At 54.2% G+C, this 25,977-nt stretch overlaps 2 protein-coding genes across 4 annotated transcripts; both read left to right on the top strand.

Annotated features, from left to right (window-relative positions):
• Positions 1-962: 962 nt before the first annotated feature.
• Positions 963-13,772, top strand: LOC139683296 (calcium/calmodulin-dependent protein kinase type IV-like). Of its 2 annotated transcripts, XM_071578288.1 has the most exons (13): positions 963-1,080; positions 1,445-1,786; positions 2,191-2,318; positions 5,635-5,713; positions 6,060-6,122; positions 8,519-8,601; positions 8,685-8,757; positions 9,551-9,641; positions 9,735-9,809; positions 10,181-10,256; positions 10,344-10,470; positions 10,560-10,712; positions 11,453-13,772. In XM_071578288.1, the coding sequence occupies exons 3-13, from the start codon at positions 2,221-2,223 to the stop codon at positions 11,684-11,686; spliced, it is 1,152 nt and encodes a 383-aa protein (XP_071434389.1). In that variant the 5' UTR covers positions 963-1,080; positions 1,445-1,786; positions 2,191-2,220; the 3' UTR covers positions 11,687-13,772. The 2 variants fall into 2 exon arrangements, with proteins under 2 accessions (XP_071434389.1, XP_071434390.1); XM_071578289.1 differs by lacking the exons at positions 963-1,080; positions 1,445-1,786; positions 2,191-2,318 and adding an exon at positions 4,320-5,348.
• Positions 13,773-14,794: 1,022 nt separating this feature from the next.
• On the top strand, positions 14,795-25,942 carry PWWP3A (PWWP domain containing 3A, DNA repair factor). 2 transcript variants are annotated; one of them, XM_071578168.1, is made up of 15 exons: positions 14,795-14,857; positions 16,482-16,524; positions 17,236-17,331; positions 18,196-18,287; positions 18,533-18,603; positions 18,997-19,956; positions 21,263-21,376; positions 21,735-21,805; positions 22,279-22,355; positions 22,801-22,861; positions 23,105-23,180; positions 23,458-23,508; positions 24,054-24,484; positions 25,141-25,229; positions 25,437-25,942. In XM_071578168.1, exons 3-15 carry the CDS (start codon positions 17,275-17,277, stop codon positions 25,510-25,512), a joined length of 2,226 nt encoding a protein of 741 aa, XP_071434269.1. In that variant the 5' UTR covers positions 14,795-14,857; positions 16,482-16,524; positions 17,236-17,274; the 3' UTR covers positions 25,513-25,942. The 2 variants fall into 2 exon arrangements, with proteins under 2 accessions (XP_071434269.1, XP_071434271.1); XM_071578170.1 differs by lacking the exon at positions 23,458-23,508.
• Positions 25,943-25,977: the final 35 nt, after the last annotated feature.

Here is a 25,977-nt window from a genome sequence, read left to right as displayed (position 1 = left end):
TTCCTTTTTTCTTTCAGCACAGCCCCCCACTCTTTTGGGGCCCGGGATGAAGGGGAGGATTGTGCTTGTTTGGGATCAAGTGATAAATATTAATTATGCAAACCAGCCTTTCCCAGCCCACTCTTGTCTCCACAGCATTCCAGGATGGGGGAGAAATGGAGGCAGAGTCAATTTATTCAGGAACAGGTCACTCCCTGTACTAACATCCCTTTCAAAAGGGAGTTGCAACTGGAGGAGATCAAGCAGGGCTGAGTTTGCCTCCTTCAGATATGATAAAATGTTCTAATAAATACTTGGGAAGTCCATGACAAGGAGAATATTTTGTGCCACCAGGACCTTCACGGCAGCGACTTTCATGGGGGTCTCCCTCTATCCCTTGGCCCCATCAGAGGGTCACTGCCTCTTCTTTTCCAATTTCTGTTAAGAAAACATAAAAATCTTCCGAGTTTTGGGTGTTCAGAAGGAATTTCCTCCTCCCTTTGGTGCAGGGAACACAACACCCCACAGGGCTCTCTGACAGTAGGTGGCCCTGGACATGGGTACAACTACACCCCATCCCTATGCCCGCTCCCACACCATTCCTGCACCTATTCCAACTCCATTCCCATCCCATCCCCATTCCCACCCCATGCCCACTCCTATCCCACCCCTGGCCCTATCCCAAGCCCATTCACAGTCCCAGCCCAGTCTGATCCCCAGTCTCATCCCATCCCTGGCCTCATCCCATCTCTATTCCCAATCCCACGTCCATTCATATCCTGTTCCTGGTCCCAACTCACCCCATCCCTAATCCTAATCCCACCCCAGCTCTACCATTCCCAGTCCCCTTCCCACCCTTCCCAGTCCGTTCCCACTCCATCCGCGTAACCCAATCCCGCCCCAATTCCAATCCCAGCTCCGCCTCGTCCACTCCCACCCCCATTTCCCCCCCCGCCCCCCCCCGTTCTCATCCGGTGGGCGACGGCGTCACCGTGCGGCCTCTCCAGGCAGCGCCCGCGCCCCCCGGCAGGACGCGCCCCCCGGTCCCGGGGGGTTACCGGGCTCCGGGTGCTCAGGGAGGGGGGCAGGACCCGGTCCCCGGTGGGTGCTGGGCTGCGGGTGCTCCCCGGGGTGCGGGGCAGGGTTGGGGGGCTCAGTACCCGGGGGGTGCCGGGTGGTCCCGAGGTGATGCCGCGGTGACCCCGCCCCGGCCCCGCCGCGGAGCCCGATCGTGCCCCTGCGGGGGCAATGGAGGGGTCGGAGCCGCCCGGACCCCGCGAGCAGCGGGCGGGTCGCGCAGCCCCGGGGGGCGGGGGGCGGCGGGGGGGATGCAGTGGCGGCGCCGGGCCGGGGGGTGGCACGGCCGAGCCAGGCGGGAGCGCGGCGGGCGCGGGTGATGCTGCCGGGGAGGGTCCCGGTGCTCCGCATCCCCGGCCCCCATCCCCGTCTTCCTCTGTCCCTGCAGCCCCGCGCTCCCGCATCCCGGCGGCTTCCCATCCCTCCATCTCTTCATCCCTCCATCCTCTCATCCCTGCATCCTCCCATCCTTCCAGCCCTCCATCCTCCCATTCCGCTATCCCTGCATCCTCCCATCCCTCCACCCCAACGCCGCTTAGCGCCCTGTGAAGCCCCGACAAGGATCTGAGCTCTGAGCCCCCCGTTTTGGGGAGCAGCGGAGGGGGCGCACGGGCCTTGGGGACCCCCGGCCGGGGCTCAGCACCAGCCCCAAGGCGGGCAGGGGCTCAGGACCCCCCGAGCTGGGGATGAGGCAGCGCCGGCGGGGCCACGAGCAGCGCCGCAGGTAACGGTACGTGCCGGGCCCAGACCCCACCCCGAAATTACCGGAGCTGCGGGGCTGGGCGGGGGGCCGGAGGGGTTTAGGGGTGGTTGCAGGAATCGGGGTGCGAACACCCGACGTGCTCCGTGGGTGCAGCCTCCGGCCTGCTGATATGTGCAAAGCCGGGGCATTCCCAGAAAGGTGGGGATGGGGTGGGAAAGCGGGAGGAGAGTGGTGGGAAAACCGCGGGGGGACACAGGATACAGCATGAGGGGGGTATTATCTTGGAAAAGGCAGCGTACGTGCCTGGTGGGAAGGGGATTTGTGGCTGTGATTCCACGGCGCTCGATAATCCCGAGCGCTGGTTTTTCCTGGGCCATCTGGGCGCTTGCAGGGGGGGCCGTGGCCATGCCGGGGTCTCCCCTTCCCAGCAGCTGGCGGGAGCTCGTCACCCCCGGCCCACCATGCCGTCCTCCAAGAGCGGGAGCGAGTTCTGGATCGATGGATCCCACCGGGAGGTGGCCCTGGAAGATTTCTACGTCGTGGGCCCCGAGTTGGGACGGTACGGGCTGGTGGCGGAGAACAGGGAGGAGCTGGTGGGGACAGGAGACCCCCTGGAGTGGGAGCATGTCCCGGTCGGGACAGGGGGTGGCCTGGTGGATAGAGGGGCGGAAGGATGTGGGGAGGATGGAGGACTGTGGGATGGGGTGGGATGGAAGGATGCAGGGGAAATGGAGGGATGGGGGGAGGATGGGGGGATGTGGAATGGGGTGGAAGAATACAGAGGGGATGGATGATGGGGAATGGAGGGATGCAGGGATGGAGGAGGGATGGAAGGATGCAGGAAAAGATGCAGGAAGGGATGCAGGAAGGGAGGGATGAATGCAGGGGAGTGAACGGATGTGGGAGGGATGGATGAAGGGGGATGGAGGAATGGAGTGATGCAGGAAGGGATACAGGAAGGGAGGGACAGATATAGGGGGATGGATGATGGATGGATGGATGGATGGATGGATGGATGGATGGATGGATGGATGGATGGATGGATGAAGGGGGATAAAGGGATGCAGAAAGGGATGGGAGGATGGAAGGGTGGATGAGGGGGGTTGGATGGTGGCAGACCCTCCCTTCACATGTAACCTGGTCCTTGGTTTGTGCTGTGATGCTGCAAACACGGTCTGGGAGCATCACTGGGGGTTTGCAGGATGGGCCTGGGGTCCCTGTGCATGTGGAGCTGGATAATCCCCACCCCGTGGTGGGGAGCAGGATCCTGGGGAGATTCATCTCCCCTTTGAGCACCCCAAGGCTTTGGGGGTGGACAATAAGGGTCCCACCTGCAGCAGCCCCTGCAAAGGACAGGCAGTGCCAGCCCCACACAGGGACACAGGGTCTGGGTTCCCAGGTCTGGATTTGTCCCACCTGGGTGGAAAAACCTGTCCATTATCCCAGGTGAGGTGTCCCAGTGCCCTCCAGGACAGGGGGTTCAAAGTGGTGCTGGGAGTCCCCGGGGAAGCTGGGAAGGTTGGTGGTCCAGTTTGGAGGTGCTCTGGACTGTACAGCTGGGTTTGGTGGTTCAGACTGGGCTGGTTCCAGCTGCCACTGGGTTTCCATTGGCAGAGGATGCAGATAAACAGCAGTTTTGGTAAAAACAGGAATTTAAGGGTTCTCACTGAGGTGTGGCCAAGTCTGGCCAGGACTTGACAGTTCACAGCCCTGCACAGATGGATGTAGGGACAGGCCTGGAGCCCCTGGAATGAATCAATCCATCCATCCATCCATCCATCCATCCATCCATCCATCCATCCATCCATCCATCCATCCATCCATCCACTCACCCAGTTTCAGCACCCAGCTTTAAACCACACTGGCCTCAGGGTGGGAACCACCCACTCGCAGCCACAGGCCCGGATCCAGGTGGGATCTGGGACATTGGAAGCCCACTCACCATGCACAGCTTTCCCTTAGTGCCTCTCCTGGCAAGGTTGGATCCAGCTGTGGCCAGGAAGCCCCAGGGAGCAGGAGAGGGATGGAAGGAGCAGGGGAGGGATGGGGTGGCAGCGGGGAGGACCCAGCCTAGAGCTGCTCCCGGCCGTCATCCCTGCACGTTCCTGCGCTGACGGTCCGGGCTCTCTCTCAGCAAATCCCATTGTTCTACATTTTCCAGTTCATCTGGAAAGCAAATGCAATTATCTCCTGTCCAGCCAAGGTTGATTGGGGATATTTATTTGAGGCCTTGAGCGGCGGCTGCCGGGGCCGGCGGGGCCGGGGCACGGGGTGTAGCGAATTCCAGCGCGAATCCAACCGCGGCCGTAATTGGGGGAATGTGAGGGGCAGCCGCGGGCACAGCGGGCCCAGGAGCCACCCCGGCTCCTCCTAAACGCCGAGCCGAGAGCTCCTAAATGAGCTTGTTAACGGCGGGAATCAGGCTGGGAATTGTCCGTGTGGAAAAATCTACTGGGAGGGCAATGGGTCCAGGCTGGGATTCAGCTGTTGAGGAGGGAATGGAAGGTCCTGTCCCATCATCCAGCCTGGCTGGGAAACTAGGAGGAAACCTCACTGCTTGTCCCACTGGAAGTGCATTATTGTGGTGGTCGCAGCAGCAGTGATGCAATTTTGGGTTCAAATTGCGGCTTTTGCCCATTTTCCCGGAGCTGAAGCAGAGACAACAGTTTGCTTCCAAATCGCTTCTCGTTTGCAAACTAAAATTTCATGGGAAATATTGGGCGAAGGGATGAAAATGTTTTATAACAGGGCAAGGTTTGGGGTTTGCTCCCCCCCAGGCTCGCAGCATCCGGGTGGAACCCGGTACCCGGCTCTGCCGTTGCCATGGGAACACCGTTCCCAAATTCAGCCGGATGAGTTGCAAAATCCGCTCTGGGTTTGAAGGCAAATCCTTCTTTCAGGAGAGCCCCTGGTAGCGCGGGGGCTGCAGTGGAGGTCACACTGACTGCCAGAGGGCGGGTTTGGGCTGGGGGGACGTTTTGCTGTGGAGGTCGGTGCTTTTGAGTGTCTGTTCTTGCCAGCCCGAGGGCAGGGGCAGCCGGGGGTGCCGGACACCTCCTGGCACAGCCTGAGCTCCGTCCCAGAAGGCAGCGAAGCCAAAGTGCAATAAAACGCGGCCGATTACTCGGGGACAGGAATTAATGTGCTCCAGGAGTCAGGCAGGGAAGATGGAATTGCAAATGAGCCCCGGAATGGCCCCGAGCGATGGGCTGATTTCACCGTCCAGCGCTCAGAAAACGTGATTAACTCGATCTGAAATCGACATCGGCTGAGGGCACCGCGGGGGTATGAAAGGAATGGTCCCCGATGTCACCCGGAGCGGTTCGACCCGGCAGGGAGGTGTGTGGTGACAGCGATTGTCCCGCGTGCCGTGGCCTTGGGGACACGGCTGGGCTGGGGCCCTGGCAGTGCCCCCGCTGTCCCCGAGAGGTTGTGAGAGGCTCTGTCCTGTCGTGAAAGCCGCTTAAGGATTTAAACCCCCTGCGGAACTCGGTTTTAATTACAATGGCTTTGGCCAGAAAAGCTGGGAATGATGCTGGAGGGGGGTGCAGGAGGAAGGGGAGGCAGAAGAGGGATGCAGGAAGGAGATGTAGGTGGGGGAAGCAGGAGAGGGGTACAGGAGGGGGATGCAGGAGTGGGGGAATGCATGAGGATGGGGGCACAGGAGGGGGATGCAGGAGTGGGGAAATGCACAAGGATGGGGGTACAGAAGGGGGATGTACAAGGAGGGGGATCCATGATGAAAGGGATCCATGAAGAGGAGGACCCACACTGAGGTCCCAGGACCTGGCACTGGCAAAGGTGATGGTGAGGGGGCACAAGGAGAGTGGGACCCCCTGCCCTATCCCAGCCTCATGCCATCCATGCCCTGCCAGGGGAGCCACCTCGGTGGTGTTCAGCTGCCAGGAGAAGGGAACGGGAGCCCCGTACGCTGCCAAGATCCTGAAGAAGACGGTGAGTGTTTGGGGAGAGGTGACTGCAGGTGAGGGGGCTGCAGGGTTGGGAATGCAGTGGGAGGGTTTCCCTCCTCTGCTGCCAAAGCACCTCAGCACCAAGGCAGGCATGGGGCACTCCCTGGGCATCACCCCTGTGGTCTGGAGGTCCCAGGTGGAAAAAATCACTGAGATTTGGGCTGGGAGTGCAGCGAGGGGGGCACTGGGTGCATTTTGCAGGGGAAATGGGCCCTAGGACAGACATGGGAATTTGCTGGGAGTAATGAGGGGATCTTTGTGTGGTGGGGTGCCAGACCCAGGCCTGGCAGCACAGGTGACACAAGCTTTGTGTGGGCTCTACTTTCCAGATTGACAAAAAGATTGTGAGGACAGAGATCGGGGTCCTGCTGCGGCTCTCACACCCCAATATCGTGAGTACAACCCCTGTGGCAGCTCCCAGCTCCCTCTGGGTCAGGTCCAGGGCTGCTGGGGGGGGGGGGTTCCCTTCACTCTGCCCACAGGCAGCCCAGTGCTGAGGGAACAGCTGGGATGTCCTTGTCATCGTCCCATCTCAGCACAGGATGAACCCACCACTTCAGGGGAAACCCTCCCTGCACCCCGTGTCCCTTCCCTGCACCCCATGTCCCCTCCCTGCCTCCCACACCGGGTCCAGGTGACTCCCCACCCGCTGCCACATGAAATTCCTGGTCCTTGCAGCTCCTTTGAGCTTCCAGCTCTGATATTAAGGACCCTCCATCCTCCCCCTCCCCTGGCCTGAGATTTCCATTCAGTAAGCAATTTCCAGAGAGGAGATCAAATGAATCCCACAGAAAATTGCCCGTCTGTAATGAATCCTGTGAGGGGAGATAAAAGGGGAGGCCGGGGCCGCGGGGGCTGGGGCCGTGTCCCGCCCCTGCCGTGTCCTTGCTCAGCGCTCGGGGGAATAACAGGAGCTCGGGGGGGCGGAGAACGGGAGCGGGGCTGGAGCGATTCGCAACGCCCAAAGCGGAGCTAATCCCGCGGTGTCAGCACAGCCCCGCTGCAATGGCAGGGGGAGTTGGGGGGCTCCGTGCCCTCCCCGTGTCTCCTTCCAAAAGGCTTATTCCCTGCTGCTTAGTTCCACTGGAAAATCGCAAAAGCACCTTGGAGAGCACCTGAGTTTAGGAAATGACACAAAAAGCCACCGTGGGGCTGAGGTGGGACAGGCCCTTCTTCTCCTGTTGGGATTGTGGCCGGGACATCTCTGGGAATGTCACTGGGACATCCCTGGGACATCTCTGGGACATCTCTGGGACATTGTCTTCCACTGGCTGCTCCTGCCCAGCTGCAGCATCCCTCAAACCTCGGGCACAGGTGCTTCCAGCCCAGCCACATCAACCACCCTCAGAGCTTTACTCTCTGGAGGAGCCCCAAAAACCTTGATAAAAAGAAATGAAACCAAGAGAAATCCAACATGTCCCAAACCCAGGGATAACGGGGGTAAAGTGCTGGGGCTGGGATGTTCCTAAGCCCCTCAGCCAGCTCAGTGTGGGCCTGCCTTGGGGTGTTACACTGTTTTGGGGCAATTTGGTGCTTTCCATGAAGACATGGAAAGCAGATGCAGGGAAAACACCCAAGAAGGGCATAATCCACTCAGAGCAGCCCAGGTGATACCAGCCATGGATGGGAAGAGGCTCCTCTCTGATGTGTTATCAGAAACACAACAGAAAATCCAATTTCTGCCCTCCCTCCTCCTCCCCTCCCTCTCCAGGCAGCAGCTCCAAGGAGCCATGGAGGAGGATCCAGCCACTTTGAATATATAAATCCCTGAGGTTTCCGTAGGGTTCTGCTCATCCCAAGTTCAAGTGATTGTTGAAGAGGAGCTTCTCTGTTCCATTATTGACGCCGGAGCCGTCTCCGCTCTCTCTGTCGTGCGGCACCGACCTCGACAGCGGCTGATAATAGGATTGTAAACTTTTGAAGTTAATAGGAAAATTATAGTGCTCCGTGTATTATTCTAATGCAATAAGCTGCCACATAGTGTCTCTCACCCCGCGGGGGCTCTCAGCTTGTCACCCAGCCTGGGAAGGGAATGATTAAAGCCCCATGAAATTCGTGGTGTCACAAAAGTCTTAAGAAGCATGAAATTCTTGGGTTTCCATTAAAAAAAAAAAAAAAGAAAGGAAAAATTGCATTTTGACGTTGTTTTGAGAGAGAATTGTTAATTCCAGATGGGCTGTGGAGGCACAAAGGGCTCGTGTAGATGTGCTGAGCCCGTGTGGGAGCTGAGGAAACAATCAGGAGACAGACACTGCTTGGTGCCTCTTCTGCTCTGGAACAGTCAGAGGGATGCTCCCAAAAGTGCCAGTGCAGTCCCAGAGTCCTGATCCCAGAGTGGCTGAGACCCCACAGGGCTCTGTCTCCCATATCCTGGCCCAGGGAGATGTGCAGAATCCATCCCATGGGATGCAGGTAGGGCTGGGCAGAGGCACCGAGGCCCTGAACAGCTGATGGAGCCGCAGAATTAAAACGCTCTTGGGGATTTCCTCCTCTGGCAAATGAGCCTGAAGACATGAAGAGGATAAAGGTACCAGCTCTTCCCATTGCCAGATTTACCTTCAATCCATGTGAAGTGAGCGGGGCTGCTGCAAACACTTTGGGAAGCTGCAAACACTTAAAAAAACTGGTGTTAAAACAAATCAAGAAGCAAAGAGGGAAATGTGCTGGTTGCCCTGAAAAAGCTGATTTTCCCCTCGTGGTCAGACCCTCCTTCCAGCACAGCCAGGATGTATATCCCACATCTGCATCCCACACCTGCATCCCACACCTCTCCTGTCACCCTTTCCAGATCAAGCTGAAGGAGATTTTCGAGACGCCCTCGGAGATCGCGCTCATCCTGGAGCTGGTGACGGGGGGAGAGCTCTTTGACAGGTATGTCCTGGGGAGATGGATCCCACCTGGACAGTGGGGGGAGGATGAGGATGGAGGGGGCTGATGGTCCTGTGTGCCCACAGGATCGTGGAGAGGGGGTTCTACAGCGAGCGGGATGCGGCTCATGTGGTCAAGCAGATCCTGGAAGCTGTTTCGGTAACATGTCCTGGGGGACAGCCCTGGGAGGGGGTCCCATGGGGGGCTTGGGGTGTCACTGTGGGACCTGCACCCAAATATCCCTGGGGAGAGGCACCCAGACCTGCACCCATCCCAAATATCCCCGAGGAGAAGCACCCAGACCTGCACCCATCCCAAATATACATGGGAAGAGGCGTCCAGACCTGCACCCATCCCAAATATCCCCAAGGAGAGGCACCCAGACCCACACCCATCCCAAATATCCATGGGGAGAGGCACCCAGACCTGTACCCATCCCAAATATCCTCGAGGAGAAGCACCCAGACCTGCACCCATCCCAAATATCCATGGGGAGAGGCACCCAGACCTACACCCATCCCAAATATCCATGGGGAGTGGTGCTCAGAGTTGCACTTATCCCAACTACCCCTGGGAGAGCAGCACCAGGAGCTGCACCCATCCCAAATACCTCTGGGAAGAGGCATTTCCTCACTCACCCTTGGCCTTCCAAGGGCATCCCTGGAAGGTGGATCCACTTTTAGAGGGGATGAAGGGGAGGAGGGAGGAAGGTCAGCACTGCTCTGCATCCCAGGCCTGCTGGAGAGGGAAACAGGAGGGTTTAAAAATGGGAACTCCTAACTGGAAAGGTCCTTCTCAGACCCTCCATGGTCATGCCAGTGGCTCTGACCCGCAGTGGGGGCTGTTCTCAAAGGACTCATTGAGCGAGTTGGTCCTGGGTTTGTGACACCTCCCAAATCCTGTCCGAGGCTGTTTCCTTTCTTCTCTCATCCCAGTTTTCCTCTCTGTGCAGTATTTGCATGAAAATGGGGTCGTCCACCGGGACCTGAAGCCGGAGAACCTGCTCTACGCTGACCTGTCCCCCGACGCGCCCCTCAAAATCGGTGGGTCTGGGGCCCCACTGGGGGGCCGTGGCACGAGGGGTGTTCCCAGTGCCTCCCCCTGATGGCAGCGCTGCTCTCCTGTGTCCCTCCAAGGTGACTTCGGGCTCTCCAAGATCGTGGATGAGCAGGACACCATGAAAACGGTCTGCGGGACGCCGGGATACTGCGGTGAGTGAGGGGAAGGGCTGGGGTGGGGAGGGGACTGGGGGGTCTTTCCCTGCCTGTGATTGTGCATAGTTGGGGTGGGAGGGGGATTTAGGAAGGGTTTTCCCTGCATGAGGCTGTGCATAGCTGGGATCAGAGTGGGATTTGGGGGGTCTATCCCTGCCTGAGGCTGTGTATAGCTGGGGTGGGAGGTGGATATGGGGGGGTTTCTCTGCCTGAGGCCGAGCACAGCTCAGTGCAGGGATGGCTGGTGGCTGTGCCAGACCTGGGAGACACCACTAAAGCCCAGAAGGTGTTTCCTCTGCCATGAGCTTCCCACTACGCTGGGAAACTCCACACACACACAGAGTTTGAACCCCAAACTCTGCTTCCAGCCCCTGAAATCCTCCACGGGTGCCCGTACGGCCCTGAAGTGGATATGTGGAGCGTGGGCGTCATCACCTACATCCTGTGAGTATCTCCATGGGGCAGAGCCGGGGTGGGAGGGTTTGTCCCGCCCCATCCCACAGGTACAGCTCCTCTCTCCCCACCTCACAGGCTCTGTGGCTTCGAGCCCTTCTTCGACCCCCGGGGGGACCAGTACATGTACAGCCGCATCCTCACCTGCGACTACGAGTTTGTGTCCCCGTGGTGGGACGAGGTGTCCCTCAACGCCAAGGACTTGGTGAGTGGGGCAACCCCGGGGCTTGGGATCGAGGTTGTGACTCAGTGCTGGTGAAATAAAAGAACTCGGGGTGTTTTTGTTGCTTTCAGGTCAGAAAATTGATCGTTTTGGACCCGCAGAAGAGGCTGACGGTCTACCAGGCTCTGGAGCACCCCTGGGTCACTGGGAAAGCTGCTAAATTTGCTCACATGGACAGCACGCAGAAGAAATTGGAGGAATTTAATGCCAGGAGGAAACTGAAGGTAAGGGAGGGAGGCACCCGTCACCCCGGGGGGTGGTTCGGGCTTGTGTCCCCTCGGTTAAAGGGCCAGGACCACCCAGGGCTGTTGTCACTGCGTTTATGGAGCCCTCACCCCAAGCAGAGAAACATCCAGTGACAAGTGACAGTGCTGGGGGGTGGTGTGGAAGGTGAAGGATGATGGAGCTGCTGCAGGAAAAAGCATTGCCAGAGGAGAAGGGCTGAGCTGCCACCTCCCCTTCCACTGCTCCGGGGGGTTGAGAATGGCTTGGAAGGGGGGGATTCTGCCAAAGACCCCCTAACACCCACTAACTGTGCCTGAGGGAAAGGCTGGAGCTGTGTCAGGGAGGTTGGGATGGGTCTCAGGAAAAGGCTCTTCCCCCAGAGGGTGGTCGGGCACTGAACAGGCTCCCCGAGGCTGCCAGAGCTGCCAATGCTCTGGGGGGCAGGGTAGGATTGTTGGGGTGACTGTGCAGGGCCAGGAGCTGGATTGATGATCCCTGTGGGTGCCTTCCAGAGTCACAGAATCACAAAATCACAGACTATTTTGAGTTGGAAGGGACCCACAAGGATCATCGATCCATTGACTCTTCAGTCAATGGCCCACATAGGGGGATTGAACCCACGACCTTGGCGTTATTACCACCAAGTTTTAACCAACTGAGCTCATCTCAGGATGTTCTGTAAATCTGTGGCTCGGTAGTTCTGTGACCCTTTGCCCCTGTTTGTGCCTTTGCCACACAGGCTGCCATGAAGGCTGTAGTGGCCTCCAGCCGCCTGGGCAACCACGGGCACCACGACTGTTCCCGCAGCGGGCGCAGCCAGGGGGGTCCCCGGGCCACCCTCTCACCCCAGGGCACAGCAACCACCGGCCCCGGAGCTGCGGCCAGCGAGGACCTCACCGTGTTCCAGAGCGACCACCCCACCGTGCCCGCCGTGCCCCCGGTGCCCGTGCCCGGCGCCGGCTGCGAGAGTTAACGGGGTTTTATCTTCGACCACCAACACCCACCGAGCCTTGTGGGGGGAGCCGGGCGGGCTGGGAGAGCCCCGAGCCCGCGGTCTAGGGGGTGGGACATCCTTCTGTCGTGTCCTGTTCCCGTGAGTCACCATCCGTGTGTGTCTGTGCCCACCCGGCTCAGGGAACCAGGCGGGGGTGGGATGTCACTTGTCTTCCCAGGAATGAACAGTTTGGGCCACTGGGGCTTGGGAAGGTCCCGAGGGGCTTAAAAATAAGGAGCCAAGAGAACAAGGGATTCCCTCCCCTCCCCTCCAGAGGCAGCGAGTTGCCTTTAGGGGTTTGTACTTTCCTGTAATAGTCCTGGAAGGTTTATTTCTTTGGATTATTGCTGCCCGTTGCTGTGACGTCTCTGTGGGTTTCCTGATGTGTTAGACGAGGTTTTAGGAGCCTTTGAACCCAGATTTTTGATCCTCTCTGGAGAAAAGCCTGTGCCAGTGGTTCCCGTGCCATCCCCAGCTGGCAGCCAACCTCCAATTTGTGTTTTTCCTCCACCTGGTTTTGTGTGTTCCCACCTTGTCTTGCTGTGGATTCGTGGTGGTGCTGGTGGGGTTGTCATGGACTGGGAATGCTGGTCTGGCCTCTCCTTGGGATTCCAGGTCAGGATTTACTCAACAATTTTAAGGAAGAACAACACAACCTTTTCCACAGGCAGGTTGTGGGACTCTCTGACTTAACCTGAGGGAGGACAACGAGTTTATACCTATTTAGGTGGGGGGTTTTTTTAAAGAAATCAGGGGAAAAACTTCTTGAAATTTTTTAGGCAGCACTTCCTGAGCCACAGGATAAGCCTTTACAGATTTTAATACAGAACAAGTGACCAGACAGGAAAAGCCATATTCCACATGGGAATTAGGGAGAGCCAGCAGCTCCACAGCCCCACCTGGGGGGATCCAGCAAGGTTTGATTCCCGAGGCAGTCCATGACCTGCACCCCCATGGTCTGAGCTTATAACTGTGTGTTTAGGGTAAAAATCTCACCTGGAGGAGAATCAGTTTGGGCAGGAGGTTCATTCCCCCAGGATGGCAGAGTAGAACTGAACAGCTGGTACAGGAGGGGCAAAATATCCCCCAAAATGGATGTTTTGCTGAAGCTGCTGGATGGACCCAGGGGTGACAGAGCAGGGTCAGCGGGTTGGGCCATCAGAGCACAGCAGGAAAATGTGGCACAAGGACTTTGTGTTTATTTACAGCACAAGCAGAAATCAAAACGGCTCCATGGAAGGGCTGATCCAGCACATGAAGCTCAGTGATGTTCAGGGAGCTTGTAAAGCCAAATACAGAGGAGAAATAGGATGTTCAAAGGGGGGGTTTACTTTGAAAAATAACAAGTCTGGATCAGAACTGCACCTTTTTAAACTGAGTTGTACCTTCGTGGGATGCCACGGGGGAGGATGTGGATGCTGAGCCCGTGGGATGCTGCAGCACCAGGAAATTATCCCTTTTTCTTTGCATTTTGCAGGAAGGGCAGTTTCTTCTCTCTTTTTTCTAATACCGAGGGCTGAACTTTGCAGTGTGTTCACCTCCAGTTTCTGTCCCACCTCGGTGTGTCCTTCCAGCTCCATGTTGTCTCCATGTGCTCCAGCAGGACCAGAACCCCACCCTGAACCTTCTTGTTTACTAACCCAGGTTTTAAAGACTATTTTATATCCTTTGACATAAAATACTGATTAAAGCACCTTGCAGGACCAGGCTGGAGTGCTCAGCACCCCCAGAGCCTGGGAAGCAGGGACTGGTGCTGGGAAAAGCTGAGTGGCATTGCTGAGCATTCCCAATCCTGCAGAAAAGTGGGAATTAAGGTTTCAATGAGGTAACAAAAAATTACAGTGATGGAAGGCACTGGGGAGGGGGAACTGTGAGCAAAACCAGGAGTTTGCTGCTTATCTTAACAATTATTCCACAGGTATCCCTATTTAAAGGTAGGACAAATGTGCTCCTGGAGGTGCATTTGGGTTTGCAGAGTGTGTTTGAGTAACTGCTCCGGTGTCGTGGTGACAGTTCTGGTATCGAGGTGTTTATAACCAAGTAGAGACAGCGAATAAAGTGTCAAATATCAGAGCGCCGGCTCCCGTTTTTTTCACTGTTATCCTCGGAAAACGCGGCTACAAATGGACAGGGAGGGGGTTGGGTGGGAAGGGAGTTTAAGGGTCACCCCCTGCCATGGGCAGGGACACCTCCCACTATCCTGGAACAGGCAAAACAACAGAGCGTAACATTTAACGCTGATACTGTTACCTTTAACAGTGTCAGAGTAATTTTGGGTGTGACTTTGCAACAGTAAACAGGGACTTGCCCAAAGTGCAGGTAGTTAAAAGAGAAGGGAATTAGAGCTTGCCTGAATATGGGCAATTGAGAAAAGGGGGAATTAGGGACTTGCTTGAATGAAGGTCGATAAGGAAAGCGCTTTTAGCACGTAACAAGCGCTCTTTAGCACAACAATAACGTCGCAGAAGCGCAAAGTTTTAAAAGCATTTAAAAAAAGGAAATGAGTGGAAGGGCACAGTTGCTTGAAATTATAAAAGTTATATAAGTGCCTTATGGTGGAATATACAGGGAATAAGTAATCCAGTGTGGGATTGGGCAAAGTGAACTTGAAGAGTGCTCATGACAGAAAATATCTGAAACTTTCTGTATAAAGCTGTTGAATTTTGGATACCTGAGCCCCCGGGTGACGTAACCGGAATAGGATTGTGCTTTACTGTTTGCATCGAGATTTCCATACACCAACCCCGGGCTGCTCCAGCCTGGCCTTGGGCACTCCCGGGGATGGCGCAGCCACAGCTCGGGTGGAACCGGACCGGCCCCAAAGTCCCTTCCAGCCCAAACCCTTCCACGACTCCATGACGTCACCCTTGCGATGACGTCACCCGTAGCGATGACGTCACCCTCCTGGTGCCGCGCCGCCGCGCGCCCTTCCCCCGGAGTGGGCGGGGCGTGCAGCGAACCCTCCAATGGAAGGCGAGGGGAGGAGGGATGGTCCACTCTGATTGGCTGCGACGCTCGTGTTTTGCGGGGGGGGGGAGAGGGGCGGGGCCGGCGCGACAGGCGGCGCTCGCTGATTGGCCACGGCGGGGCCGGGCGGGCGGTGCATGCGCAGTCCTCATATGGAGGGCGGTGGAGTCGGGAGCGCGCACGGTAATGAGTCCCCTTCCCTTCCCCTCCTCTCATGGCGGGGTCTGAGGGGACGGCGGGTCCTGGGGCTCCTCCGCGCTCCGGGGTGGCGGCATTTGGGGGTCCCGGCCCTTCTCTCAGCAGGGAGAGCGAGGGAGTCCCGACATTCCCCTCATGGAGGAGTGAGAGGCGCGTCCTTCCTCTCAGCGCGGTTTGGGGCGGGGGTTCGTCCCTCCCCTCACTGAGGGGGGTTTAGGGGACCTGTCCTTCCCCTCACTGAGGGGGGTTTAGGGGGCCCGTCCTTCCCCTCACTGAGGGGGGTTTAGGGGGCCCGTCCTTCCCCTCACTGAGGGGGGTTTAGGGGGCCCGTCCTTCCCCTCACTGAGGGGGGTTTAGGGGGCCCGTCCTTCCCCTCACTGAGGGGGGTTTAGGGGGCCCGTCCTTCCCCTCACTGAGGGGGGTTTAGGGGGCCCGTCCTTCCCCTCACTGAGGGGGGTTTAGGGGGCCCGTCCTTCCCCTCACTGAGGGGGGTTTAGGGGGCCCGTCCTTCCCCTCACTGAGGGGGGTTTAGGGGGCCCGTCCTTCCCCTCACTGAGGGGGGTTTAGGGGGCCCGTCCTTCCCCTCACTGAGGGGGGTTTAGGGGGCCCGTCCTTCCCCTCACTCAGGGGGGTTTAGGGGGGCCCGTCCTTCCCCTCACTGAGGGGGGTTTAGGGGGCCCGTCCTTCCCCTCACTGAGGGGGGTTTAGGGGGCCCGTCCTTCCCCTCACTGAGGGGGGTTTAGGGGGCCCGTCCTTCCCCTCACTGAGGGGGGTTTAGGGGGCCCGTCCTTCCCCTCACTGAGGGGGGTTTAGGGGGGCCGTCCTTCCCCTCACTCAGGGGGGTTTAGGGGGGCCGTCCTTCCCCTCACTCAGGGGGGTTTAGGGGGCCCGTCCTTCCCCTCACTCAGGGGGGTTTAGGGGGCTCGTCCTTCCCCTCTTCGGGGTTTGGGGGTGTTCCTGTCCTTCCCCTCACTGGGGGTTTTAGGATCCCCTCCTTCCCCTCACTGGGATTTTGGGGGCATCTCGACTCTCCCCTCACTGGGGGGGTTTAGGGGGCCCGTCCCTTCCCTCCTCGGGTTTTGGGGGGGTCTCGACTCTCCCCTCTCCAGAGGATTTGGGGTGTCTCGACCCCTTCTCTCCCCGGCGGATTTGGGGGGTTCTTGTCCCTTCCCTGGAGATCTGGGGGGCTCATCCCTCAAGGAGGGGCTTGTGGGGGAGACCTGTCCTTCCCCTCGCCGCGTTTTTGGGGGGACTCGTCCCTCCTCTCACTGTTTTTTGGGGGGATTTGTCCCTCCCCTTCCCTCGTTTTTCTAGGGAATTCGTCCCTCCCCTCACTGTTTTTTCGGGTGATTCGTCCCTCCCCTCACTGAAGATATTTAAGGCGCCCGTCCTTCTCCTCACTGTTTTTTTGGGGGTGATTCGACCCTCCTCTCACCGAGCGGGTCTGAGGGTCCCGTCCGCCCCTCACGGGGGTTCGGGGGAGGGTTTTGGTTCCCTCCCGGGAGGTTTGCGGGGTCGGGCGGGCGGAGCCGCTGCCGCCGGTGGGTCCCGCACCGGCCCCGCCGTTCCGGGCTCCGTTAACGGCCCGTCCTCCCTCCCAACACCGCAGAGCCGCCAGCCCGGACCCTGCGGGACCCCCGGACTCGGGCCTGGTAAGTACAGGAGGATTTGCTTGTCCTTAACGCGGCTTTCCTGACGCTCCGGAAGGCTCCGCGGCCGCTTCCTTTGGGTTATCGCTGTGAATTGTGTATAAAAACTGGGCCCGAATTGTATATAAACATTGGTCCAGCAAGCCGCTTTCGGGGTGTAGTTCCCTTGTTTTCGGGGTGTAGTTCCCTTGTTTTCGGGGTGTAGTTCCCTTGTTTTCGGGGTGTAGTTCCCTTGTTTTCGGGGTGTAGTTCCCTTGTTTTCGGGGTGTAGTTCCCTTGTTTTCAGGGTTTGGTTGCTGGGCAGCACTGGTTACTTTGTGACAATGTTTTCCTCACCCAGCACACTGAATGAGACCCACTTAAATCCCTGGAATTATGGAATTATTGAATATTGGTATAGTTTATGTTGGAAGGGACCATAAAGCCCACCCAGTTCCACTGCCATGGGCAGGGACACGAGATCTGGTTGCTCCAACCTGGCCTTGGATGTTTCCAGGGATGGAGCAGCCACAGCTTTTCTGAGCAAACCACAGATAAATGGAATTTAAAATACAATTTTGGAGAATGCTGTGGGGTAGTATCAGTGCAGTGATCCCAAAGGTAAAACAATAATAACTGTAATAATGTGTTTGATTACATCCTATATTTCTTTAAAAAGATAAAGACAAAAGTTGACCAGGGTGGGTGACTCCTTTATCCCTTTTTTTCCCTCAGAGCACCCTGGAATTGCCCTTTTCCACGTGAAACTCAGTCATGACCGACCAAGAGTTTGTTCTCTGCAAGTGGAAGAGGCGTTTGTGGCCAGCCAAGGTAATGAGGAATGAGGAAATGCTTCAGGATATTACTTGGAACGGAGGAAATGGAGCAGGACAAAAGTGAAAGCTCCCAGTTAACTTGTCTCTACTTGCCCAGGCTTGTGCTTGGAAGTGTCCAAGACCAGGCTGGACAGGTCTTGGAGCAGTCTGGGATAGTGGGAGGTGTCCCTGCCCATGATGGGATAAACCTGGAGCAGTCTGGGATAGTGGGAGGTGTCCCTGCCCATGATGGGATAAACCTGGAGCAGTCTGGGATAGTGGGAGGTGTCCCTGCCCATGATGGGATAAACCTGGAGCAGTCTGGGATAGTGGGAGGTGTCCCTGCCCATGATGGGATAAACCTGGAGCAGTCTGGGATAGTGGGAGGTGTCCCTGCCCATGATGGGATAAACCTGGAGCAGTCTGGGATAGTGGGAGGTGTCCCTGCCCATGGCAGGGGGTGGGGTGGGATGGGATGGGATAAACCTGGAGCAGTCTGGGATAGTGGGAGGTGTCCCTGCCCATGGCAGGGGGTGGGGTGGGATGGGATGGGATAAAACTGGAGCAATCTGGGATAGTGGGGGGTGTCCCTGCCCATGGCAGGGGGTGGGATGGGATAAACCTGGAGCAGTCTGGGACAGTGGGGGATGTCCCTGCCTATGGCAGGGGGTGGGATGGGATAAAACTGGAGCAGTCTGGGATAGTGGGTGGTGTCCCTGCCCATGGCAGAGGGTGGCCCTGGGTGGTCTTTAAGATCCCTTCAACCCAAACCATTCCATGATCTGTCTGCCATGGACTATCAGGCTATTCTCATAAAAATGTTTAGATGTCACATCTGTTGGTCAAGGATTTGAAATGAGGATTTTTATTTTTACTGTAGGTTTTGGGCAACCCTGGAGTGTCTGGGAACACTCGTGTTGGCACCCCAAAGAAGACAGGTTTTAAAGCTGAAATCCTTGGCTTGGAGAAGCAGTTGAGTATCCTTGTTCCTGCTACACTGTTGCATTCTTTAAAAAAAAGGGGTTGGACAAAGGAATCACCTTTATCTTAAGGTTCCTGTGGGGTAGGATCATGTATTTACAGAAGGTTTAGGTGTTTAACCTTAACAAGGAGAGGTCTGGGGGGACAAATACTTGGGGTGTATTGGTGGGTGAGAGCAGAGCTGTGCTGTTGGGAGTGTTGTGTGTGCTGGTTCCATGAGCTCTGCTGTGTTTCAGGGTCACTGTGAGCTCTGCAAATGCTGTGCCACTGACAGAGGAGCGAATCAAGGCCATTGCCTCCAGTTTGGGTGAGCAGGGGCCAAAATGTGCTGCTTTGCCCCTATTCCAAGTGTAAAGTAGACACAAAAGCTCAGCCTGGGACATGGTAGCTCTTTATTTCACTCATGTAGTTTTGATGAGCGTTTTTTTGTTTCTTTTTCATCCCTAAAATTGAAAAATAGTTTAAAGACAATCATTTGGCTCTTCCCTGGGGTAGTTTGGTGGTGGGAATAGTGAAGAAATGAGTCACTGGGGGCTTGGTCTTTGTTTGTCTTTATTCTTTGCCTTAAAAATTGTAGATGATTTAAATGTTAAAATTGCACCTTAAACAAAGGAAACTCTATAAGTAAATTTTATATTATGAAATAATACATTATGTAATAATAAAGACTTTGCATTTATTGAATATTCTTCCTCATCAGAGCAAAAGAACAATGTGATTGAGGCTGTGGAGGAACTTCAGTATCGCTGTTCCCTTAAAATTGCCCTGGATATCCTCAATCAAACTGACTCAGACAGACAAGCACCACCTGCAGAAGGGCCAAATCCTGAGTTATCCCGGGAGAACAGTGTGGGATCTGTCCCAGCCACCCCCCAGCACAGGTCTGTGTTGGGCTCTCGCTCCAAAAGGTTGGAGTCTGAGGCTGCCAAGAGGAATAGGAGACACAGTAACCTGAAACATGACACAAAAACACAGACCCTGGGGGGCTCTGTCCCTTCAGAGGAGAGTGGCAAAACAGGTGGAGCTGCAACAAGCCCTGCCAGAGCAGCACGTAGAGGTGGAGCAAACCCTTCCAGATGTGGTCCTGGGGACTTGAGTGATGCACCAGCCCCTGACAGTCACAACTTCAAAGTGCCAGCACCAAAATCATCACCAAGACAGAGAAAGATCCAACCCAAAGCAGGGAATAAAGTGTCCCCTAAGCCAAAAGAGGGAAAAAGTCAGCAAGGAAGAAAAAGACCACATAGGGATGATTCCCCCCGGGATCAAGCACAGCTGCCCACTGAGGAGGGGTCTCTGCCTGTCCCCTCTAAATCTGGCACGGTGGAACCTGCCCAAAAGACAAGAACTCAACCTGGAAGGGCATTCCTGGATTCCTCTTGTGAAAGTGCCACGGATGAATTGGAGAAAAGCATCAGCAGTGAGAGTGAGAATTTGGCAAAGCAGCTGGATGGAAGGAGAAAGGCAGAGGGTGGAAAACAGCTGGAAGGGGCAGGTGTGGCCTCAGGCAGAGACAGGAAATGCAGGAACCACTTTGAATCCTCACCTGGGCCTTCTGGTGCCTTCCCTCAGCCTCAAGAGCAGGAAAACAAGGATCCCTCGTGCCTGGCTGGGAATAAAGACAAGCAGCTGGAGCTGCTTCACTCTGAGGAAGATGAAGGTGGGCAAAACCCTTGGGGAAGGGAGATGTTCATCCCATGTGGATGCCAAGCACTGACTCGGAATGTTGCTTTGCTTTTGGGAATGTGGTTCTTGAATTGTTGATTTAATTTGTTCTGGAGAAGCAAAACTGCTGATCCCTTTGATGCTCAGGTGGCACTTGGGTTGTCTGGAATTACTCAGGGGTTTCCATGGTGTGCTGGTTTAAAGGTAAACCCGCAGGAGAAATGAACCCAACTCAAGAAAGATTACGAGTCAGAGTTACAATTTAGTAAAAAGGTTACAGTAAATACAATGATACAGAATAAAACCCCACAAAAGCAGATGTATAACCAGCACCCTGGGCAGGAACAGTGTGGTGTCTGTTGGCCCCTGTGCTGAGCACCACGTGGGCCCTGAGAGCAAAGGAAAGAAAAAGAAACCTGTTGGGGAGGATGATGTCACAGCCCTGTTGAGGTTCTGCTCCTCTGGATCCCACCAGTGATCCCAGAAGTCCCAGAACCCAAGGATTGTGTCTGCTCAGCTTCAGGAGGCAATGCCCAGTACCTTCCCCAGGGCTCTGTGAGTCAGGGGGTATTTTTGGGTTCTTTGATGGTCCAGGTCGTTGCAACTGCCTGTTGTGCCAGTCCCTGGTGGCCCATTGCATGATGTGACCCCTCGGGTGGGTGTGAAGGTGCTGATGCCTCTCTGGGGGCTGAGTCATTGGTGTGAAGACAAAGAAACATTCCCCTGCCTTGCAGGTTTCTTTAACACCCACCCAGCTTTTAGCTCTGAGGTGTCTCTGGGCAGCTGCTAAATAAGATCCATTATTGACAGTCCATCAGAAATTACACAGTGGGTGGAGAACACACAGTTTTGGTTATACCCTCATAGTGATAAACTGGCCCCAGCCCCTGTATTTTGGAAAGCTGTATTTTGCAGTAGTTGTTGCCCTTTGAGTTCACACTTATCTTCCTTGCTGCTCTAATTAGTGGAGATTAAATGATGTTTTTAAATGAGCAATGAGCAGGTTGGTGCATGGTCCCAAAATCAGCCATATTCCTTCACCTTTTCCTCTTTTATCCACATTATCAGGCTTTTCTGTAACTGAGAGTGTGCAGATATGTCAGACCTTTGTGTCACTTGTGGTGCTCTGGGGTCACTCACACAGGTGGGACAGACCCCGTGTCCCCTCTGGGGTCACACAGATGGGACAGACCCCGTGTCCCCTCTGGGGTCACTCTCAGGTGTGTCTCACCTGCTCTGAAGCTGATCCTGTTCTAATCCCTCCCCACACTTACACCTCTGGTTCTTGCTGCTCTTGACAGGGCCAGAAGCCTCTGGGACATCTACAAGGAGAGTTTCCTCAGAGACTTCCCCTCCACTCTCCCCTCTGGGAGATGAAGAGGAGGAATATCTTCCAAGTGTTCTGTCCTGTCGAGGTGAGACATCACCACACCCTGGTGAGTCTCTTCACCCGGGTGGGGTTGGGAGCTCCAGTTTGCTCATCCCTGGGGATGAGACCCAACCTGCCCAGGAGGGAATCCAACTGTGTCCAAGCTTGGAATAAGATACATTTCCTGGATGCAGAATAAAATGGAAATCCCTGTGAAACTGGGAAAGGGCCTGGGATTGAAATTCCTAAGTTTCTGTTCAGACCTCCTCGTGCTTCATTTTGGGGGATATGAAGAGAAACTGCTGGAGTTTCTCCTGGAGAAACAGCCTTGAGGTGGATAAGAGAGGGTGAGATCTGTGTTGTCTCATTGTTTTTAAGAAAATTTCCTTAATCTTCCACCTCAGAACCCGAGTCCATCAAGGAAGGGATGCTGGTGTGGTGCAAACTCCGGCGGTATCCGTACTGGCCAGCCGTGGTAAGAGCAGCTCCTGCCTACTGATATCCTGCTGATAAGGAGCAGTTTGCCAGTTCTGGAGTGACTTTTACCCTTCCTGACTCATGTAGAGCTCAAAATGTTAAAGATCTTCCAGTAGAAACTTTCCAAAGCTCATAGAAGTGAAATTACATCTGACAAAAACACGTAAAAAGTAAGTGGGGTTAATTCACACCTGGTTGTCCTGGAGCAGAGGATTATCCTGAGCCTTGTGTCAGGGAGTAGGACTTTTTTCCCCAGCTAACAAAAGAAAGGGGATGGTCCTTGTGCACTGAAAATACTCCCTTGGGGTAACTGTTACTCCTTCCAGTTCAATTTTTCATATTGCTGTAATAAAGGAAATTACATAAAAAACTAAAACCGTGGTGTGGGGTGTCAGATATCCATGGAAAAACATCCCTGCTTTGTCAGGGTTTGGGATTTTAGGAGGCTAAACGAGGGTTTTTTCTCTCCAGGTGAAAACAGTGAAGCGAAAGCACCGGAGGGCCTGTGTGCTCTTCATAGATGGGACCACAAATGAGAAGAAAAAAGGGTAAATGTGGGTTTTATCTCATCCTGAACTTTCAGTTTCTGTTACTCCACATCCTACACCCATTTCCTGGTGCAGGATGAGGACAGTTCTTCAGGCTGATCTGGGAGGAGGGGCTGGGTCAGGGGAGGGTTGCAGGTGTGGCTGCAGGTTGAGGCAGGTCCATGTCCCTGGGAAGGGCTGAGGAATTAAAAAGAAAAATGGCCCTGAGACACAGCTAGTGTTTTACTTTTGCTGCCCAAACTTCTGGAAACACAAGCAGTGTTTGTTCTGAACCAGGCATTTCTCACTTGGTAAGAGGTTCCCTTGTTTTAACTTACTCTGAAAAACAAACCTGGTAAAATGTGCTCTCCTGGGAAATCAAATTTTCAGGGAGAAGTGGAATTGCAGAAAATAAACAGGGAGATGAGACAGTTGAAGTGCACCTCTTAACTGTGTTTTCTTTCAGTTTCTCAGTGTCTCTGAAAAGCCTGAAGCACTTTGACTGTGAAGAGAAACAGGAGCTCATTGTGAGTATCTGAGAAATGTGGAACTGCAGCTGTTGGGAAAATCCAGTGGGAAATCCAGGGGAGGAGAGTGTGGTGGGGCCTGGTACCCCCAGAGCTGCTCTAATCCCTGGGACAGCCATGGCAGCAGTGGATTTTACTGCAAGGAACCTTGGATTTGTTATTATTAACCATTTCTGTGACCTGATTGGTGTCTGAGACTGCAAAGCTGCTCTTTTTGGGACTGAACTGGCTCTTGTTTTGCAGGAACAAGCCAAAGAGAACTATCCCCGGGAGATCAAGTGGTGCATCCAGCTGATCCTGGACTATCGGATCCGAGTGGGTAAGGAGGGCTCAGGTGATCACAGATTCATGGAATGCCAGGCTGGATTGGGTGGGAAGGACCTCAAAGCCCACCCAGTGCCACCCCTGCCATGGGCAGGAACACCTCACATAGCCCAGGTTGGTCCAGCCTGGCCTTGGACACTTCCAGGGATGGGACAGCCACAATTTCTCTGAGAATTCCATCCCAATATCCATCAGGAAAAGGTAACCCCAAACTGTCAGCTTTGATTCCTGAATGGAACTGATAGATAAATAACCCTGTTTTGGGTTTTTAGGTTGTCATTCTTTCACTGGGTCCTTCCTGGAGTATTTTGCTGCTGATATCAGTAAGTGAATTCATCATTTTTTAAAATTTTTCTTAGTTTGATAAATTTAACTCCAACATTTACACACAAGTGAGTTTGGCACCAGACCCAGAAAGGGGCTGCCCTTAAATTCACAACACACCTTAATTGCAATTAGGATTTTAATAAGTTTTTTATTAAGTTAAATAAATATAGATGGCTCCAGACAATCGGGCTGCCCTTAAATTCACAACACACATTTATTGCAATTAGGGTTTTAATTAAGTTTTTTTATTAAGTTAAATAAATATGGATGGTTCCAGACAATCAGGTTGTGGAATCAGAGTAGTCAGAGTTGTCACTGGTTCCTTCACATTGTAGATTTCATGTCAGAGGCAGCTCCCTAATCTCTTTTTTTTTTCTTTTTTAAGGCAAATGAAGATTTTGGTGGTGGCTTTTTAACCTCTTTAGTAGGGAAAGAAGCAAAACTTCTCTCTTATCAATGAAGTTTCTTATTTATATATGTAATTATGGATGTGAGAGCCCTTTGTGTATTTAAATAGAAGTGCTTGTGGCCTTTGTTTCAGGCTCCCCAGTGAGGAAAGAGGGACACCAGAGTGCAGAGCAAATGACCTTCCCCAACACAGCAGAGGAGGATCTTGGAGAACCTTCCTCGGACAGTTCCCCCCAGAAACCCCTGAGGAAACTCCTTCCAGACAGGAGCAGAGCAGCCAGGGACAGGGAGAACAAAAAACTCGTGGAATTCATCGTGAAAACCAAAGGGGCAGAAGAACATCTGATGGGCATCTTGAAAAGTGGGAAACAGTCCCGTTGGCTGGAGAAATTCCTGAATTCCCGCCGGTACATGACCTGTGTGGAGACCTACCTGGAGGATGAGGAGCAGCTGGACCTGGTGGTTGATTATCTGAAGGAGGTTTACAGGGAGATGGACACGACAAACCTGCACCAGATCCTGGGGGATGGCATCAAATTCATCTCAGATGTGCTGCTGCCTGAGGTGAGTGAACATGAAGTTGGGAAATCTGACCAAAATAATAAATAAATTAAATTATTTATTACTTTGGTGTGATGTGATCTGTGTGGAGTGACTTGGGGAGAGTTCCCAGAGCTGAGCTGAGCAGGAATATTCACACCTGCCCACGGCCTGAGTCACTTAAATGCTGATTTTTAAGCACAGAAAGGAGAACCTTTAAGTAGTTTGTTGTTTTTAAAGGCAGAATGATTCGGGTTTTGGTGTATTTTAATTACTTCTGAAATGCTTCAAAGCTTTGTCTTGCAGTTTTTACTCTAATTTGGCAAGTTCTGAGGGTTTTCTTGGTCCTTTGGGGGGCTGGGCTGGGGGGGAAGGTGGGTTGGTTGTTTTTGTAGTTGTTTTAGATACTTTTCTGTTCTTCCCAGGAGAAAATTAACTTGTGTAAAAGCAAAATTGTTGTGAAGAATATCTTAATATGGGGATAAAAACACTCCCCTGGGAATGATACAATACCAGTTTGTATTATTTATTTAAGAATTTCAGATACACAACAAGCAGTTTCATCCAGGTTTTCTAAGTGATTGAGGAACCCTTTTCTTGCTCACCTGAGGCAGCTTCAAATCCCTGGCTGTGATTTCTTTTTTGTTTAATGATTATAAAGGAATTAAATGCTTTTCTAGGCCATTATCTACGCAATTGCTGCTGTGGATGACATCGACTACAAGAAGGCAGAAGAGAAATACATTAAAGGACCACCTGTGAGCAAAAGGTATTTTTGTTTTCAACATTCTCTGGAGTTTTTTTACCCGTTAGTACAGAAAGATGCTGAGTGTGAGGGCAGGGAGAGCTCAGTGTCCTCCCTGTGGGGGATGGAAACAAAGAATTAAACATGGAAAACATTCTGGATGGGCCACTCCAACATTGCAAACTTTAGTTTGTCCAGATGGTCTAAAAACTTCCCCATTTCTCTTTTCAGGGAGAGAGAATTATTTGATGAACAGATCCGGGCGAGGAAACAGCTGAAGACAAACCTGGAGCCTGGAGAGAGCTGAGGGGTGGCCTCACCTTCCCAGTGTAAATAACCAGTGGTGATTTGTATAAATGTGGAATTCTTTATAAAATCCATGTGTGTATCCCCAAAACCTGTTCTGGGCTCAGCCCTTGCTGCTCTTCCTGTGGCCTCACTCTGTCCAGCTGCCTGAAAATGTTGCCGTGACCCAACGGATCTGCTGCTTGATCCTCGTCCATCAGTGCCCTTCCTGGGGGCTGGCAGAGCCTCCTGCTGCAACACCGAGTTCTGTGTGGATCATTTTAGCCAAATCTGTCAGGGGAAGGGCCACTGAGCATGGAAAACATGGCCTGGAGCCAGTGGTGCCTGGTGGTCCTGCAGGTTTCCTGATGGGAAATGCTCCCAGTGGGTTCACTCTTATTGCTTCACGTGTCTTCAAATGTGGGAAATAAAATTGGTGCCCAGTGCTGCAACCTGAATCAGAAAGCTTTGATTTTGTTGTCAGGAC

Source organism: Pithys albifrons, chromosome 27 (genome assembly GCF_047495875.1).
Source record: "Pithys albifrons albifrons isolate INPA30051 chromosome 27, PitAlb_v1, whole genome shotgun sequence".
Classification (NCBI taxonomy): domain Eukaryota; kingdom Metazoa; phylum Chordata; class Aves; order Passeriformes; family Thamnophilidae; genus Pithys; species Pithys albifrons.
The sequence above is the reverse complement of the archived record's forward strand: the minus strand, read 5'-3'. Positions and strand labels throughout refer to the sequence as shown.

Excerpts from the sequence above, each read along its gene's own strand:
- LOC139683296 (XM_071578288.1), top strand. The coding sequence starts at position 2,221 with ATGCCGTCCTCCAAGAGCGGGAGCGAGTTCTGGATCGATGGATCCCAC. Across the intron at positions 8,758-9,550 it reads AGATCCTGGAAGCTGTTTCG|TATTTGCATGAAAATGGGGT; the intron begins GTAACATGTCCT and ends CTCTCTGTGCAG. Across the intron at positions 9,642-9,734 it reads CGACGCGCCCCTCAAAATCG|GTGACTTCGGGCTCTCCAAG; the intron begins GTGGGTCTGGGG and ends TGTCCCTCCAAG.
- PWWP3A (XM_071578168.1), top strand. The coding sequence starts at position 17,275 with ATGACCGACCAAGAGTTTGTTCTCTGCAAGTGGAAGAGGCGTTTGTGG. Across the intron at positions 24,485-25,140 it reads CAGATGTGCTGCTGCCTGAG|GCCATTATCTACGCAATTGC; the intron begins GTGAGTGAACAT and ends ATGCTTTTCTAG. Across the intron at positions 25,230-25,436 it reads GGACCACCTGTGAGCAAAAG|GGAGAGAGAATTATTTGATG; the intron begins GTATTTTTGTTT and ends TTCTCTTTTCAG.